General features: G+C 45.4%; 1 protein-coding gene and 1 long non-coding RNA gene across 3 annotated transcripts in view; one reads left to right on the top strand and one right to left on the bottom strand.

Moving 5' to 3' along the window:
- SORT1 (sortilin 1) overlaps positions 1-14296 on the top strand; it is a 64313-nt gene extending 50017 nt beyond the window's left edge. The window contains exons 14-21 of one of the 2 annotated variants that reach the window (XM_085863527.1): positions 2556-2721; positions 2838-3028; positions 3183-3399; positions 3591-3707; positions 8921-9023; positions 11799-11980; positions 12278-12356; positions 12532-14296. In XM_085863527.1, coding sequence (XP_085719653.1) covers positions 2556-2721; positions 2838-3028; positions 3183-3399; positions 3591-3707; positions 8921-9023; positions 11799-11980; positions 12278-12356; positions 12532-12549 — 1073 coding nt within the window. In that variant the 3' untranslated portion in view covers positions 12550-14296. Of the gene's footprint in view, positions 1-2555; positions 2722-2837; positions 3029-3182; positions 3400-3590; positions 3708-8920; positions 9024-11798; positions 11981-12247; positions 12357-12531 lie in introns of both variants that reach the window. The other variant, XM_085863526.1, reaches the window with a different exon arrangement.
- The window catches only part of LOC147008911 (uncharacterized), a 32319-nt gene that overhangs the window by 14490 nt on the left and 3076 nt on the right, over positions 1-14753 (bottom strand). The gene's annotated exons all lie outside the window — the stretch shown is intronic.

Raw genomic sequence — 14753 nt, 5'->3', positions numbered from 1 at the left:
GGGGGTGGGAAAGGGGCCCCCTTGGTCGCACTATCTCAGCGCGGGGGGAAACAGGGAGGGGGTTGCTGATGCTCGGGTATAGAGGATCTTTATTATCCCTGGGCTGCGTCTCCACCTCGGCCAGGTCGCGCTGCCGGCCTCCCTCGGGCGTGCAGCTCCCGGCACCGACGCGAGCACCCCCCTCGTCTGCCTTCGCCGCTGCCGCCTCCGACTCTGGACTCTTCTTTGGACTCTCCTCCCTTCTCGACTCTCTTCAGCTTCTCCAGCTACTGCAGGCTTCAGGCTCCAGACTTCCACACTGCTCTGACTGACGAACACGGTCCTTTTATCCCCCCGTAGCTTCGCCTTTGACCCCCTCCCTTTGACCTTTCACCTCGCTCCCCATTGGCCCGAGAAAAAGTGGGCGTGAAGGCTTTTGATCCACAAATTTGCATATATCGATCGTGCTGGAGGCGGGGCCAAATCGCCCTTGCTCACCGATTGGACGGCAAAAAGTGGGCGTGTGTCGTTTTTGATCCGTTTTTGAAGCGCAAAATCCGTGATTTTGTACACGCTGTTCGACGTGCGCCCTGCACGAGTCCAACACCGGTACCCTCAGCGGGGCAAGAAAGGTGGCGATGCTACGGTTGCGAGGTGTGACGGGAACGTCGGGGCGGTTGTGGTGAAGCGCCGTTGTGGTTGGTGGCTGATGCTGTGGTTGTGGTGGTAATCATGGCGGTTGGTCCAAAATAAAGATAGTAAAAGAAAAACGGCTATCCTGAAGAGTCGCAGCTCGCCTAAATGACATGTATTCCCACTAGACAACGGGTTCGGGCCTAACTACACATGTACTTACCGAGATACCTCACCTAAGGGACCTGAATGGTGGTTTGCGAAATTGGTAACCACAACAATACACTAACACACACACACACACACACACACACACACACACACTAACACACTAACACACTAACACACTAACACACTAACACACTAACACACTAACACACTAACACACTAACACACTAACACACTAACACACTAACACACTAACACACTAACACACTAACACACTAACACACTAACACACTAACACACTAACACACTAACACACTAACACACACACACACACACACACACACACACACACACACACACACACACACACACACACACTAACACACACACACACACACACTAACACACACACACTAACACACACACTAACACACACACACTAACACACACACACTAACACACACAGCGCACTAACACACACTAACACACACAGCGCATTGACACACACTAACACACACACATTAACACACACACACACACATTAACACACACACACACACTAACACACACATACACACTAACACACACACACACACACACACACACACACACACACACACACGCACCCACACACACTCACACACACTAACATACACACACACATACTACACACTAACACACACACTAACACACACACTACGTGCACACACACTACATACACACACACTACATACACACACACTACATACACACACACGGTACATACACACACTACATACACACACACTACATACACACACACTAACACACACATACATACACACACACTAACACACATACATACACACACACTAGCACACACATACATACACACACACTAACACACACATACATACACACACACTAGCACACACATACATACACACACACTAACACACACACGCATACGCACACACACACACACACACGCATACACACACACACACACACACACACACACACACACACACACACACACACACACACACACACACACACACACACACACTGATATTTATTAGTAGAGAAGACAGATGGGGGCAGTGTACTTTGAATGTACCTCTACTTGTAGAACTTTTGGTTGGTTGGTTCTTTTTTGCCTACAGTTTTTCACTCACTCACTCACTCACTCACTCACTCACTCACTATGGACGAGTTTCTAATGACATCACTTCCTAGTAAGTTGTCACGGAAACACGGCGGTGGACGAGTTTCCAATAACGTCACTTCCTGTTCGAAGTCTTTGCCCCACAGATGTGATGTTACTTAAAGGTGTTATTGGAAACTTGTCCACTAGTACTGATGTCACATTTTCCCTACAGATGTGAAGTCATGGAAACTCATCAATAAGAGTGAGGCTCATGGAAGAGCAAGAAGTGCAGTTTTGACCAATTCCTGATAAAATAGTAACACCGATCCAGTAACAACAACGGTGTTTCATTCCAAGTTATAATCATTCAATTTATTTTCTGAGAAGCATTTGTGTGTTTTTGACTTCTTTGTCCTCCTTAACTACTGGATGGAATGAGTTGAAAACAGCTGGTTGTACTCGCGGCAGGCACGAGGGATTTGAGGCCCCGACCCCCCCCCCCCACCTCCTCTAGACTCGGAGCGGATGCTCTTACCATTATGCCACCGAGTCTGGTTGAATTTGCCTATAATTGTGATTTTATTTTTTTCATTTGCCAAACTGGATATACAATTTGACCCCATGGTGTAAACTCTTGGTGAAACAGGATCGGTGGGGGAGGTGCTGTCTTCATCCGAGCCTGACGTGTACGTGTCTGACGATGGAGGCTACACTTGGGCCCGTGCATTGCGTAAGCCTCACTACTATGCCATTCTTGACTCTGGGGGAGTTCTTGTCGCCGTACCCAAAACTGACTATGTTTCTTCCATCACGTAAGCTTCTGTTTCTCTTCCAGGCTTACTTTTTATTTTTATTTTAGTGTCCTATTTTGTGTTGCTTCACTACCTCATACCTCTCACCTAATGGTCTGACAACAACCATCCACTAGGTTTTCACTGGATGAAGGGCAATGCTGGCATCCGTATAACCTCCCAAATGGTACCATGAGGGTCATGGGAATCTATTCAGAACCAGGAGCTCACTCCTTCAGCATTGGCCTTTGGGGCTATCTCTCCAGCGGCAGCGTCAACTCTTGGGTGGTTGTCACGGTGGATTTCCGTGAGCTGCTTAGCAGGCCATGTAAGTAAATATAGAGTATGGTATTGTATGTTCTCAATATTTACCTTTGCTTTTTCAAAGAAGGGTAGATTCAACCAAGTTGTCACAGAACTTTACTGATGTGAACATGGACCCTAATAACCTTTATCTAATTATGTTTGTTTTTTACCACTAGGTAATGATAGCGACTATGTTGCATGGACAGCACATAGTGCAGGCCGCTCTGGGACTCGTGCTGTCGGTGCAGAGGCGGTGTCGGTGCAGGGCTGTATGCTGGGGTTGCGGCAGCAGTTCAACAGGCTGCAAAAAGAATCCGTGTGTAGGAACGGCCGTGGGTACCAGGCCTCTGCGCAGGCCTTGTCATGCAAATGTACCAAGAGGGACTACATCTGGTGAGTGTTTTAGAGGATGCATGTTTTGTTAGGGTCTGTAGAAGGTGGGGAAAGTGCCACTAAAATGGATTAAATGGATGTGTTAAAATAAGCGCGCTCCATTGATGGGTCGAAAGTGGTTCGAGGTCGTGGTGTAAAATAAATATGGATGCGGTTAAAAAGGAATCAAAATGGTGTGGTGTGTTGTGCAGTGATTACGGATACTACCGGGATCCAGACCAAGATGATTGTCAGGAAGAGACTGCGATGATAAAACGCCCACTGCACATCTGCATCTATGGAAAGGAAGAGGTCTTGCTGACACAAGGGTGAGGATAGAGCATTTGGGATTCGCCCAGTTTGTGACCAAGTTACCTTGTCTCTTTATACGGACATTGGAGGTGTGTTTATATTGTGCTCAAATTGCCAGTAGCAGGTTGGCTGCTCTGGAACATTTCTGTGCTTTAAATTTGGCTTGTGGTTGACCCTGTAGACCTCGTCCAATGAGTGGTCGCACAAGACAAAGGAGACTGACTGGCTGGGAACCTGCCATGATGCTTACCTTTTGGGGAAGGCAAGATGGTGATCACGAGTGATAGCCACTCAGTATATGAACTCCACAATGCCTGGCTGGCCTCATCATTTTACTTGACCTCGTTCCTCTGAATCAATTGGAGCAATTTAAACACGTTTAGTTTACTGATGTTTTGTTGCATCCGGTGGCCAAATTTGGAGGGAAATTTCAAAGGTATTATTCGCACTACTTCTTTTGAATGCAGCACGTGGCTACGGGTAGCATCATTTTCTGGGAACTCAGCTGTGCTGGTGATCCAGTGCCCCGTGTAGGTTGGAGCAGGAATTTGGCCAGGGTGCTGGCAAAAGCTCACTTATTTTTCATGGACACATTGGGAGTTTTAACCGCCACCAACTAATGCTGGTGGACTGGACGCGGAGTTTAACGTCCTTCCAATGGACGGCCCAAACATCGATACCTCGCCCTGGTTGCGAAACACCAGAATGGCAGCTTCTAGCTTTCTTGAGATTCAAACCCAATTAAGAAAGCTGAGGTGAGTGTGGCTTTCCCATTGTGGGCACCGTGGGTGTGGCATACCTCTAGCGCCTAGGCCCCAGGCTATCCCATTCTTTTCACCGTAGGTGTAGTTTTATTAACTTTCATCAATAACGTAATCAAGACGTTTTTAATTGGTTATAATTATAATAATAAATCTATAATAATATGAGGTGTTGGTTGGTGTGCTCGGATATGGTTGTTTATTATATTTAGGCTGCCATAGCCGAAGGCCGGAGGCATTGCTTTTGGGTTGTCCGTCCATTATCATTAACTTATTTCTCCAAAATAAGCTCAGAGTGGGTTCCGGTGTCCGTCCACACGTCCGTTAATATTTGACTAAAACATTTTCTCACAAACTACCCAACCGATATGGACTAAATTTGACATGACTCATCGTGACAGCAACATCTCATGGGGTTGTGCTCGTCATCCGGATACGTCCACGATAAGGAGGGTGAAAGGGGGGTTTTCCCCAAATATTGGTATTGTTATGTGTGTGGGGTAGATGGAGGAATTTCATCGAAAAGATCAGATTGTATAGAGTAGCTTCGTCCATGGATGTGTGGGAGACATCTCAATATAAATTAAGTCTGGAAACTGTGAGCTTATGTGTTATGTGTCACCACACGGGGGGGGGGGGGGGGAGGGGTGGTGCTGTGTTAATTAGGTAAGGATTACGGCTAATTTCCACCCCCCCCTTTCCCCATGACCTTTTCCGATGTTTTTGCATTTCCAGACCGGCGATTCAAAAGGGATCACGTCCCGAAAACAACAACAACCGAGCCAGACATTTCCGAGCAGGCTAAAACCCCGCCTCCAGAAATAACAACTGGTAAACCACGCCCAGGGAGTGGATGATTAAGGGGCATGCCGTCATGACGTGAGGATCGGAGCGGGACACGAAGAAGGAGTGGGACAGAAGCGAGTAAGGCAGGATGGGCGGTTGGAAGAGAAGGGCATTACGGCTGGCTTTCCCTCTATACGGTGAAGAAGGCTGCACGATTCTCATGTTGGTGCTGAGGAAAATTTGCCCGTGTGATGGAGCAAGACGCTGGCCATTGACTTAGACTGGGTCGTGTGAGACCGCACCTCATAGCCTCGTGGGGGGCGAGGGAAGGGACATAAATTGTCGATGTAAATGTGCGCTCCAGGTGGGGGAGGGTATTACAAGTCTCCACCCTTTTACAACATGTACAGTATTCCTGCCCACATTTTCCAGTTCAGTGAGGTGTTTTAAATTATAAGAAGTATTTTTTTGCTTCATGCACGTCAACGAGGTTATTTATGTTTTGCCTCGACAACGCCCAAATAAAGGTAGGCATCAGAAGAACATGTTGCATGCTTGGAACAAGATTGCCCTTTGGGTGTGCTTGTACCCCATAATGGCAGTGGAATTATTATTTTTCGTAATTTTTACAAATTAATTAAAAATGAAAAGCTGAAATGTCTTGCGTCAACAACTCTTCTCAACCCCTCTGCAATGACTGCAATCTCAACCCCAAATTGAGCTCAGGTGCATCCCATTTCCTTTGATCATCCGTCAAATGTCACTACAACTTGATTGGAGTCCACCTGTGGCCAATTCAATTGATTGGACATGATTTAGAAAGAAACACACCTTTCTATATAAGGTCCCGAAGCCTGGTGTTGGCTTCGTGGTTAGGGTGGTGGCTTGGGATCCTCGGGTCCTGAGTTCAAGCCCCGTTGGCCACTGAATTAAAATACACCGGGAGGTTGACTCAGCCTGTCATCCTTCCGAGGTCGGTAAAATGAGCACCGGTGTACTGCTAAGGGGGACACTGCATCAGCGGCATAGCCACGTCCCAAGCAATGACGCAACCAGCAGCCACAGGCTGCACTCGATAGAGAGATATATATAAGGTCCCACAGTTGACAGTCCACGTCAGAGCAGAAACTCCACCATGAAATCCAAGGAACTGCCCGTATAACTCCGAGATAGAATTGTGAGGAGGCACAGATCTGGTGAAGGGTATAAAACAATTTCTCGAGTGTTGAAAGTTCCCAAGAGCACAGTGAGCTCCATCATTAGGAAATGGAAAGAATATGGAACTACCAAGACTCTTCCTCGAGCTGGCCGTCCGAGCAAACTGAGCAACTGGGCAAGAAGGACCTTGGTCAGGGAGGTGGCCAAGAACCCAATGACCACTCTGACAGAACTACAGAGTTACTTGGCTGAGGTGGGAGAACCTGCCAGAAGTACAACAATCTCTTCAGCACTTCATAATTCGAGGCTTTATCGGAGAGTGGCCAATCGGAAGCCACTCCTGTGAAAAAGGCACGTGACGGCACACCTGGAGCTTGCAAAAAGGTACGTGAAAGACTGAGAGAATGAGGCAAAACATTCTGTGGTCTGATGAGATGATAATTGAACTCTTTGGCCTGAATGCAAAGCGCTATGTTTGGCGGAAACCGAGCACAGCTCATCACCCATCTCACATCCCTACCGTGAAGCATGGTGGTGCCATCATCATACTATTGTGATGCTTTTCAGTGGCAGGGACTGAGAGACTTGTAAGGATAGAGGGAACAATTAATGGAGCCAAACACAGACAAATCCTTGAGGAGAACCTGCTTCAGAGTGCAAAGGACCTCAGACTGCAGGGAAGATTTATGTTCCAACAGGACAATGACCCAAAGCAACACTGGAATGGCTCAGAACAAGAACGTGAAAGTCCCCGAGTGTCCCAGCCAAAGCGCAGACTTGAATCCCATTAAAATCTGTGGAAAGACTCGAAGATTGCTGTTCACCGACAATCCCCATCCAACTTGATATAGCTTGAACAAATCTGCAAGGAAGAATGGGAGAAAATCCCCAAATCCAGATGTGCAAAGATAGACATACCCGAGAAGACTTGAAGCTGTAAACGCTGTCAAAGACGCTTCGACAAAGTATTTACTCAGGGGGTTGAATACTTATAGATGCATGACATTTCAGCTTTTCATTTTTAATTACTTTATAAAAATTTCTTAAAACTTGTTTTCACTTTGTCATTACGAAGTATTTTGTGTCGATCGGTGACAAAAATATTAAATTTATTCCATTTTAAATTCGGGCGGTAACACAAAATGTGACAAAAGTCGAGGGGTGTGAATACTTTCTGAAGGCACTGTATCTCTTTGCTCTGTCATCTGACCTTTAATTATTCACGTGATCTTTAATTGAGATCAAACATAGTGGTTGTCGTAGCGAGAGGAGGCATATGAATCGACACATTTATGTTGAATTCTATATTCTAGTTTGTTTATATGTGGGCCGACACCTGATTACACTTGTTTCTTTAAAAAATAATTTTTATTCTTGCTGTTACTAGAAAGCTCATGGTAGGGCTTGTGCAGAACAAGCAGAACACATGCAGAACAAAGGAATTCTGAGACACCAACGTTCTTGAATTGCAAGGACGTTTGTAGTCGACGGACGTACCAACACGGTAAAATGATTGGAATCTGGCTTTCAACCATCATCAAGTATGCGTTTGACGGTGAACACTGAACAGGCCAAGCCTCTTCTACATTGCCACGACAACGATGAACATCCAAAATAGTGTTTGTTTTTAAGATTAAATTTTGAAATACAGTATGTTGCTGATTTGCATCATTTCAATAGAACGTCGTTAACACGTTATGGGACAATAATCAATTTGTCGCGTCAGTCCGATGTACATTGTCGTTCATATTTTTTTCAGTGCAGTGTACTTCAGTCCATCTGATACACAGACTGCGTATCTTTGTGAAGAAACTGTGTAAATAAAATATTTTGTGTCCTTTGTTCTCCCTCCCCATTTACTTATCAAATACACACGTTTAATCATTTTGTCCGAGCGATTCGAGTTGATCTGATCACAAACTGCTTTAGTTATTCATCGTCTGTTGAAGGACACAGATTGGGTTTGGGACGATTAGCATCCACACGAAAAGCACCTCACGTCCAGCGCAGTGACCGGTTCAACCACCATTTGGGTACCTGGTTTGAGGGAGTATCAGCACGTCGCTTACCCGACTCAGACGTTACACTCGATCTCGGTTGCGCCTTCTTCTCCCTCCCTGCAGTCCCTCCACTCTCAACCCCCATCATTGTATTGTCTATTTGTGTACATACATCATTTCAATCGTGTTCTGTATTGATTTGTGTAATTTTGTCTCGAATATGTGTCATACTTTAAGTGAAGGTTATGTTAAGCTAGTGACCAAAATTTTTTTCCCTGGCAACGCATCCCCCATTACAACACGAGGTGTAAGGGAAAATAATATCCCAAAAAACATCGTTTCGTCGAGCGTCGGTTTATAGGAACGAATTCACGACGTAGATCGGTGACTTGCTGTAATCCATTTTGACACTGCTGATCTACAAACACCCAACAATTAATGCACTTTTACACATCTTTACTTTTGAGTCTGTTCCTTGTGTATCAACTGGCTATTGGACAAATCACCTGTTTGTATCTCCCACAGATATCGTAAGATTCCTGGAGACGGATGTGAAGGCGGGTTCACTGCAAGTGATAGCTTCAAGTTGATATCGAAATCCTGCACGTACACCCTGCTTTCAAACCAGGTTGTTGAGTGGCGAATGCTCTAAATACCAGACTCGGACTCGCTCAGTTGGCATTTTCTGTATAATTCTAATGGATATTTTGCTGATACCAAGGATTTTCACGTGATACCTGTGCATGCTGCTCTGTGACTGGCAACTCCATCGGTTGTTAGACAGTGCAGAGTTTTTCCTGAAAGTTGAGTTTTGTTAAGTCGTCAGAATATATATTGATTGCAATGAATTCAACGAGGGAAGGGGGGCTGACAAGATGGCCGAGCTGGAGATACGCACGTTCACCTCGAAGCTGTCCAGCCTGGGCTCGAATCTTGACCCAGCTATAAATTGTAATTCCAGTGTTTCATTGGCAGGGTGATTCATCAATGTGTGTACCGTCCCTTGGATGGACGTTTACGGGCATCTCATCTGCCAGCATTCGACGGTGAAGGTTAAGATCCCACTGTCTTCTTCACGAAGAGTTGGGGAGATATTGCCGGCACCATGAACAAATTACAAATTCCTACCCTAACCAGCAGAGTGTATTTCATCAGCGGCACAGCTGCGCCCTGAACCAATGATGATACCCCGCAGCCTTGTTCTGCATACGAACAAAAAAGAAAAATTGAGGGAATGGACCTTGAGGTGGTCTTCGGGACTTCTGGTGGTTATTCAGGCTTGGCTCCTGGTTTGGTGTTGTGATTTCAGGTAGTTGAAATCTTGAATGGTATAGAAGGAGCGACATTATTTTGTAGTCACCCCAAGATAACATTGGCAAGAATTGTTGGTGGAATGATGAATGAGATGGTGAGATGGTAATTTTTGCTTTGCAATCATCTTGTATCTGCTTAAGTCTCTCCATTGTCTCTTGTTAATTGCAGTACTTCGATTGTGACCAAACATCACAATTGGCCGGTTTTTAATCTTTTTTTTAAAAATTGATTTATTTTGAATACGCTGTCGAGGCTTGTATGAGAGCGAACACACAGAATGTACAACAAGGGGAGCAGGAGACAAGAGGGGCGGGAGAGGGAAGGAAAAGACAGTGCGGAACAGATACATGAGATCTATGGAAGGGAGAGGGATGGGGCAGGGTACACAGGGTAAACAAGATCGACACGACAGGGAATTTCAGGAAGAAAAGCAGGAAATTTGAAGGAGGTGGGTTTGGGGTGTATTATCGGGGGTAGAAAAGGTCAAGGTTTTGGATGGGGGAAGATAAGAGGTGGTGGTGAACTGTTTTGAAGACCTGGAGGGAAGAATGGGATTGATGAGTATGTGGGAGTTTGTTCCAAAGGTGGGAAAAGCGAGGAATGAAACAGTGAAGGTGAGCAATGATTCGTGATTTTGGTCGTTTTATCAGAAGGGGATTGTTGGTGGACCTTGAGTGCCCTGTGGAAATATGGGGGAGGGGGGTCAGGCCGGAGAGGAGATGGTAAAAAAACAGAAAGACCACCGACCTGCTTGCAGTGAGAAAGTGAGACACCCAAGGACTCTGCCTCATCACAGGTGATACAAATGATCCTAAATGCCTTGGTTTCCACAGCGTGAAACCGAGAAAGATGAGAGGCGGGAGCACCAACCCAGAGAAAAGAGCAGCACTCCATCAGGCTGTGGATGAAAGCTTTGTCTGTGGTCCAGAGCTCAGGTGTGCCAAGGAAGGACTTTGCACGACAGGGGATGCCCAGGGTAGAGTGACCCGACTGGCTTTGGAGATCAGGTTGGAAATGTGGCTTTCCTAGGAAAGACCATGGCAGACAGTGAGACCCAGAAGCTTGAATGAAAGGACTTCTTTACAGTAAGAGGATTGTTGAGAAAGTAGATGGGGGTGGGGGTGGGGGTGGGGGTGGGGGTGGGGGGGGGTTCCAATGGATCTTTCGGAGAGACATAGTGAGAGTGTGAGATTTGTCAGGATTGAAATACATGTTTCACGTGTTGGACCAACTTGTGATTTTATCCAGATCTGCAGAGAATGAAGAAGCTGCTGCTTGCCGGTCTGAGGGATGGCAGATGGTACGGCAGAGGGTGGAGTCATCAGCAAAGAGATAAAGAGGATTTTCCAGAGTCGGAGAGATCATTTATGAAGACCAGAAAAAGAAGAGGGCCCAGAACACTGCCTTGAATTCCAACCTGGACAGGAAGAAGGGATGAGAGAACTCCATTTAGGGCTACACATTGATTGCGACAGTAGAGGAAGTCTGTGAGCCGTGAGTGGAGATGGCCTAGGATACCATAGGAAGAGAGTTTGGTGAGCAGGGCAGGGTGCCAGACCTTGTCAAAAGCACGCGATATGTCTAGGGATATGGCTCTGATTTCATGTCCGGCATTGAGTACCTCCATCCATTGATGGGAGAGCAGAAGCAGAATATCCATGGTAGAGTGACCTGGTCTGAATCCAAATTGATGATTGGAAATCAGGCCATTGGAGAAGAGGAAGGATTTAATGTCTGAAGCAATGATGGATTCCATAACCTTGCTGATGATTGGGAGAAGGCTGATTGGTCTGTTGTTGCAGGGATCAGTTTTTGCACCTTTTATATGCAGTGCGGTAATGTTTGCTGATTTCCAAGCAGATGGCAGATGACCTTGAGCAAATGAGAGGGTGAGTGGAACAGAGAGAGGTTGAGCAAGAGCAGCAGAGCAGATTTTTAGGACAGGTGGGCTGATGCCGTCTGGGCCGGTTGCAGAATCTGAGTGAAGCTATCGGCATCTTGTGATCTAAACGGCCTGTAGTTTTCCCACTGCTTTCCAGCTGCAGTTGATGTTTGCAACAATGCCATTCTTATTTTGTGTTGTGTGCAGACGGTCACTTCCTTACCCACAACCCCAGGCGCAGTGACTACGGAGGTTATGGCCAAAGCAAGTGGTCAGAAACCACACAGACTTGGTCCCCACTGGGGTCTCTTTTTGGCTATAGGAATAGTCACCCTATTGTTGGTTGCCTTCACCATCCTAATTACCCGGCGTTACTGCTGTCGGCCAAGGTGAGAGTACTGTGTTGCCGTAATATATTCACATTTTGTGTGAGCTTCTTTGTAACTTCCTTCATGAGGGAGACTGCTTGATGCCATCTATATAATGCATACACAAAATGATGGTTATTTCATCACTTTCTTCCCTCATTTTCTTATCACTTTCTTTTTGTTGAACTTCACTTTCCTGCTCTCTCACTTGTGAAAGTGATTTGTAGATGTCCCCTTCAGTGTGCTCTTGGGTGCCTCTTGATTGGTTGTTTTGTTGCTTGTGTGCAGTCGAATAACCTTCTTGTACTCGCAATTAAGACAGGCAGATGAGGACCCCATCGAGGATCCACATGCCAGACTTGTACCCAAGCAGACCTACCATGATGACTCTGATGATGTAAGTTGAATGGGACTTCCTACTGCTCAGTATTCTGTCTTATTTCGTGTTTGTCACTTTGTGAGTGCACAATATGGCAGATGGCAGCTTTGGGCTCTCTCCACCGCCTCTGCCGCTCTCCCCCATTATCCCTGTTTATAAACAATGATTTGCATTGTTTTCATTTCTTTTTCAGGATCTCATCGATGGCTGAACATCCATCGAGGTCATGAATATGCGGCTATTCATTGCGACATCAATAATATACAATTCTGCTTTGTAGTCAGTTATTGGAGGACCTGGCAAATGCATACGCTGTCCATAACCGCGCTTCTCTACTCCCCGTTTTTGCTTTTAATCCTCTTTCATTGGACCTTTAATTTTTAACATCATTCATGTCTAATACGGGACACATGTTACTATAATCATGAGAAGTGACACGTTGCTTACGAGAACAAACCAAGCCAACCTGACATTGCCCTCTCTCTCCTTTCCCTTGTGTTTTTTTAAACTCCAGCATAAACGTTTCTCTATTTGGTTTCTGAAACCGCTGCCCCAACCCCGATTTAACCGACCAGCGTTGAAATGCAGCAGTCCACCTCTTTTGACGGCAAGTCCGCCTTCGATGTGGCTTGAGGTAGTCGAAATGAAATTATCGTGGATGAATATTCTGCTGAGATGGTGTTGATTAAATTCCTGGAAGTTTCAACTTTCTATAAACAAAGTGCCAGGCGCTGAAAACACCACTCCCACCCTTCGACACATTTGGAATTGCTTAACCCTTGCCCAACAAGAGCTCTCAGATTGTTCGTCTCATCATTTCTGATCTCAACAGGTGTATAGGTGAGGCTGCCATATTAGCAAAATCAAGGAGCTGACATTTTGAGTCCAATATTATTAACCAATAACTCTGCTCTTAAACGTTTGGAATATGTTTGTACGAGTTGTTTCTCTCTCTCCGTCTCCGTCTCCTTCTCCTTCTCCTCCTCTTTCTCTTTCTCCTTCCCTTTCTCCTTCCCTTTCTCTCTCTCTCTCTCTCTCTCTCTCTCTCTCTCTCTCTCTCTCTCTCTCTCTCTCTCTCTCTCTCTCTCTCTCTCTCTCTCTCTCTCTCTCTCTCTCTCTCTCTCTCTCTCTCTCCCCTAAGCGTCTACTGTCTTTCAAAGTCGGCACAAAAAGCTTTGTTGTAAATATTTAATGATTTCTGCTCCTTCCCTCAAGATGTGACTTTCTCATAGGTGGGGGAAATAACCGTGATTTAAGGAAGTATTGTCACTTTTTTTTTTTCTTTCTTTCTGTTTTTGCATCAATGTGTAAAGATTTCTTATTGCCAAAGTTTATATTTGAACGAACACTTACTGGCAAGCAGTGCCCTCTGCGATAATTGTTTTCTTTTTTGAAGAAAATGCAAATTATGCCAAATGTAGTTTCTTCCTCCCCCCCCCCCAAGACTCCCATCATCTGTTTTATGATGATAAAAATGTTGATATTATCGTGCCATATTGATATTGCTTTTATTCGGTTTAACGTTTTTCCAATTAATGTCCTGGAATGCTGAGTGGACTGCAGAACCTGAAACGTTTTCCCTGAATAGCTTCAACTTTGCACAAAGAAATAAACCAAGGTTATAACCTTTTATGGAATGTTTGAATCATACTGTTTACTTCGATCATGGTGAAGGTACAAGCTTAAAAATAAATGTTTTTTGCACTCCGATATCAAAGTGTTGACGGCATTCGATTTGATGATTGAATTGTTCTCCAGCTAATGACAAAGAAGTCCTCCTGTCACTAAAAGATGACGTATCGCTTCTTTCATGCAGAAGGGAGAACTGAAAATGGTTTGAAGTTGTTGGCATTGCTTTAGGCATGCTGTTTCCATTTTGGTAGCATTATTTTATTGTATTTTTTGGTTGATTCACTGGAATGTTTTTGTTGGTTTCCAATAAACTTTCTGAGCCCCTTGGACTGACTGTGATTTGAAGTTTGTGTATACTCGCCGGCACTTCTGCCCTCTGGGTTAGTGTACCCTTCTTGACCCACCTTCGCTGGGCAATGTGATGCAGAACATTATTGGAAATGCACTTTCTAAATTTTTGTCATTAAATTTTTTTTTTGTGATTGATCACAGCCCCGCATCATAATTTTGAAAAGGTTCCATTATATTATGAGAACTGTACTCAGGAGAGCACTGTCCTCCACCTCCCCCCCCCTTTCGATTGCAGCCTGTGGCTGCTGGTTGCATCATTGGTTGGGACTCGGCTTTTGCCGCTGATGGTGTCCCCCTTACCAGTACACTGGAACTCATTTTGCTGACCTCGGAAGGATGACAGGCTGAGTCAACCTCCTGGTGTGTATTAATTCAGCGGCCAACGGGGCTTGAACTCAGGACCCTAGGATCCCAAGCTGCCACCCTAACCAC

Source organism: Eptatretus burgeri, chromosome 18 (genome assembly GCF_056783735.1).
Source record: "Eptatretus burgeri isolate ZD-2024b chromosome 18, Ebu_testis_v1, whole genome shotgun sequence".
NCBI classification, from domain to species: domain Eukaryota; kingdom Metazoa; phylum Chordata; class Myxini; order Myxiniformes; family Myxinidae; genus Eptatretus; species Eptatretus burgeri.
Note: the sequence above shows the minus strand (reverse complement) of the source record. Positions and strands in the feature narration are given on the sequence as shown.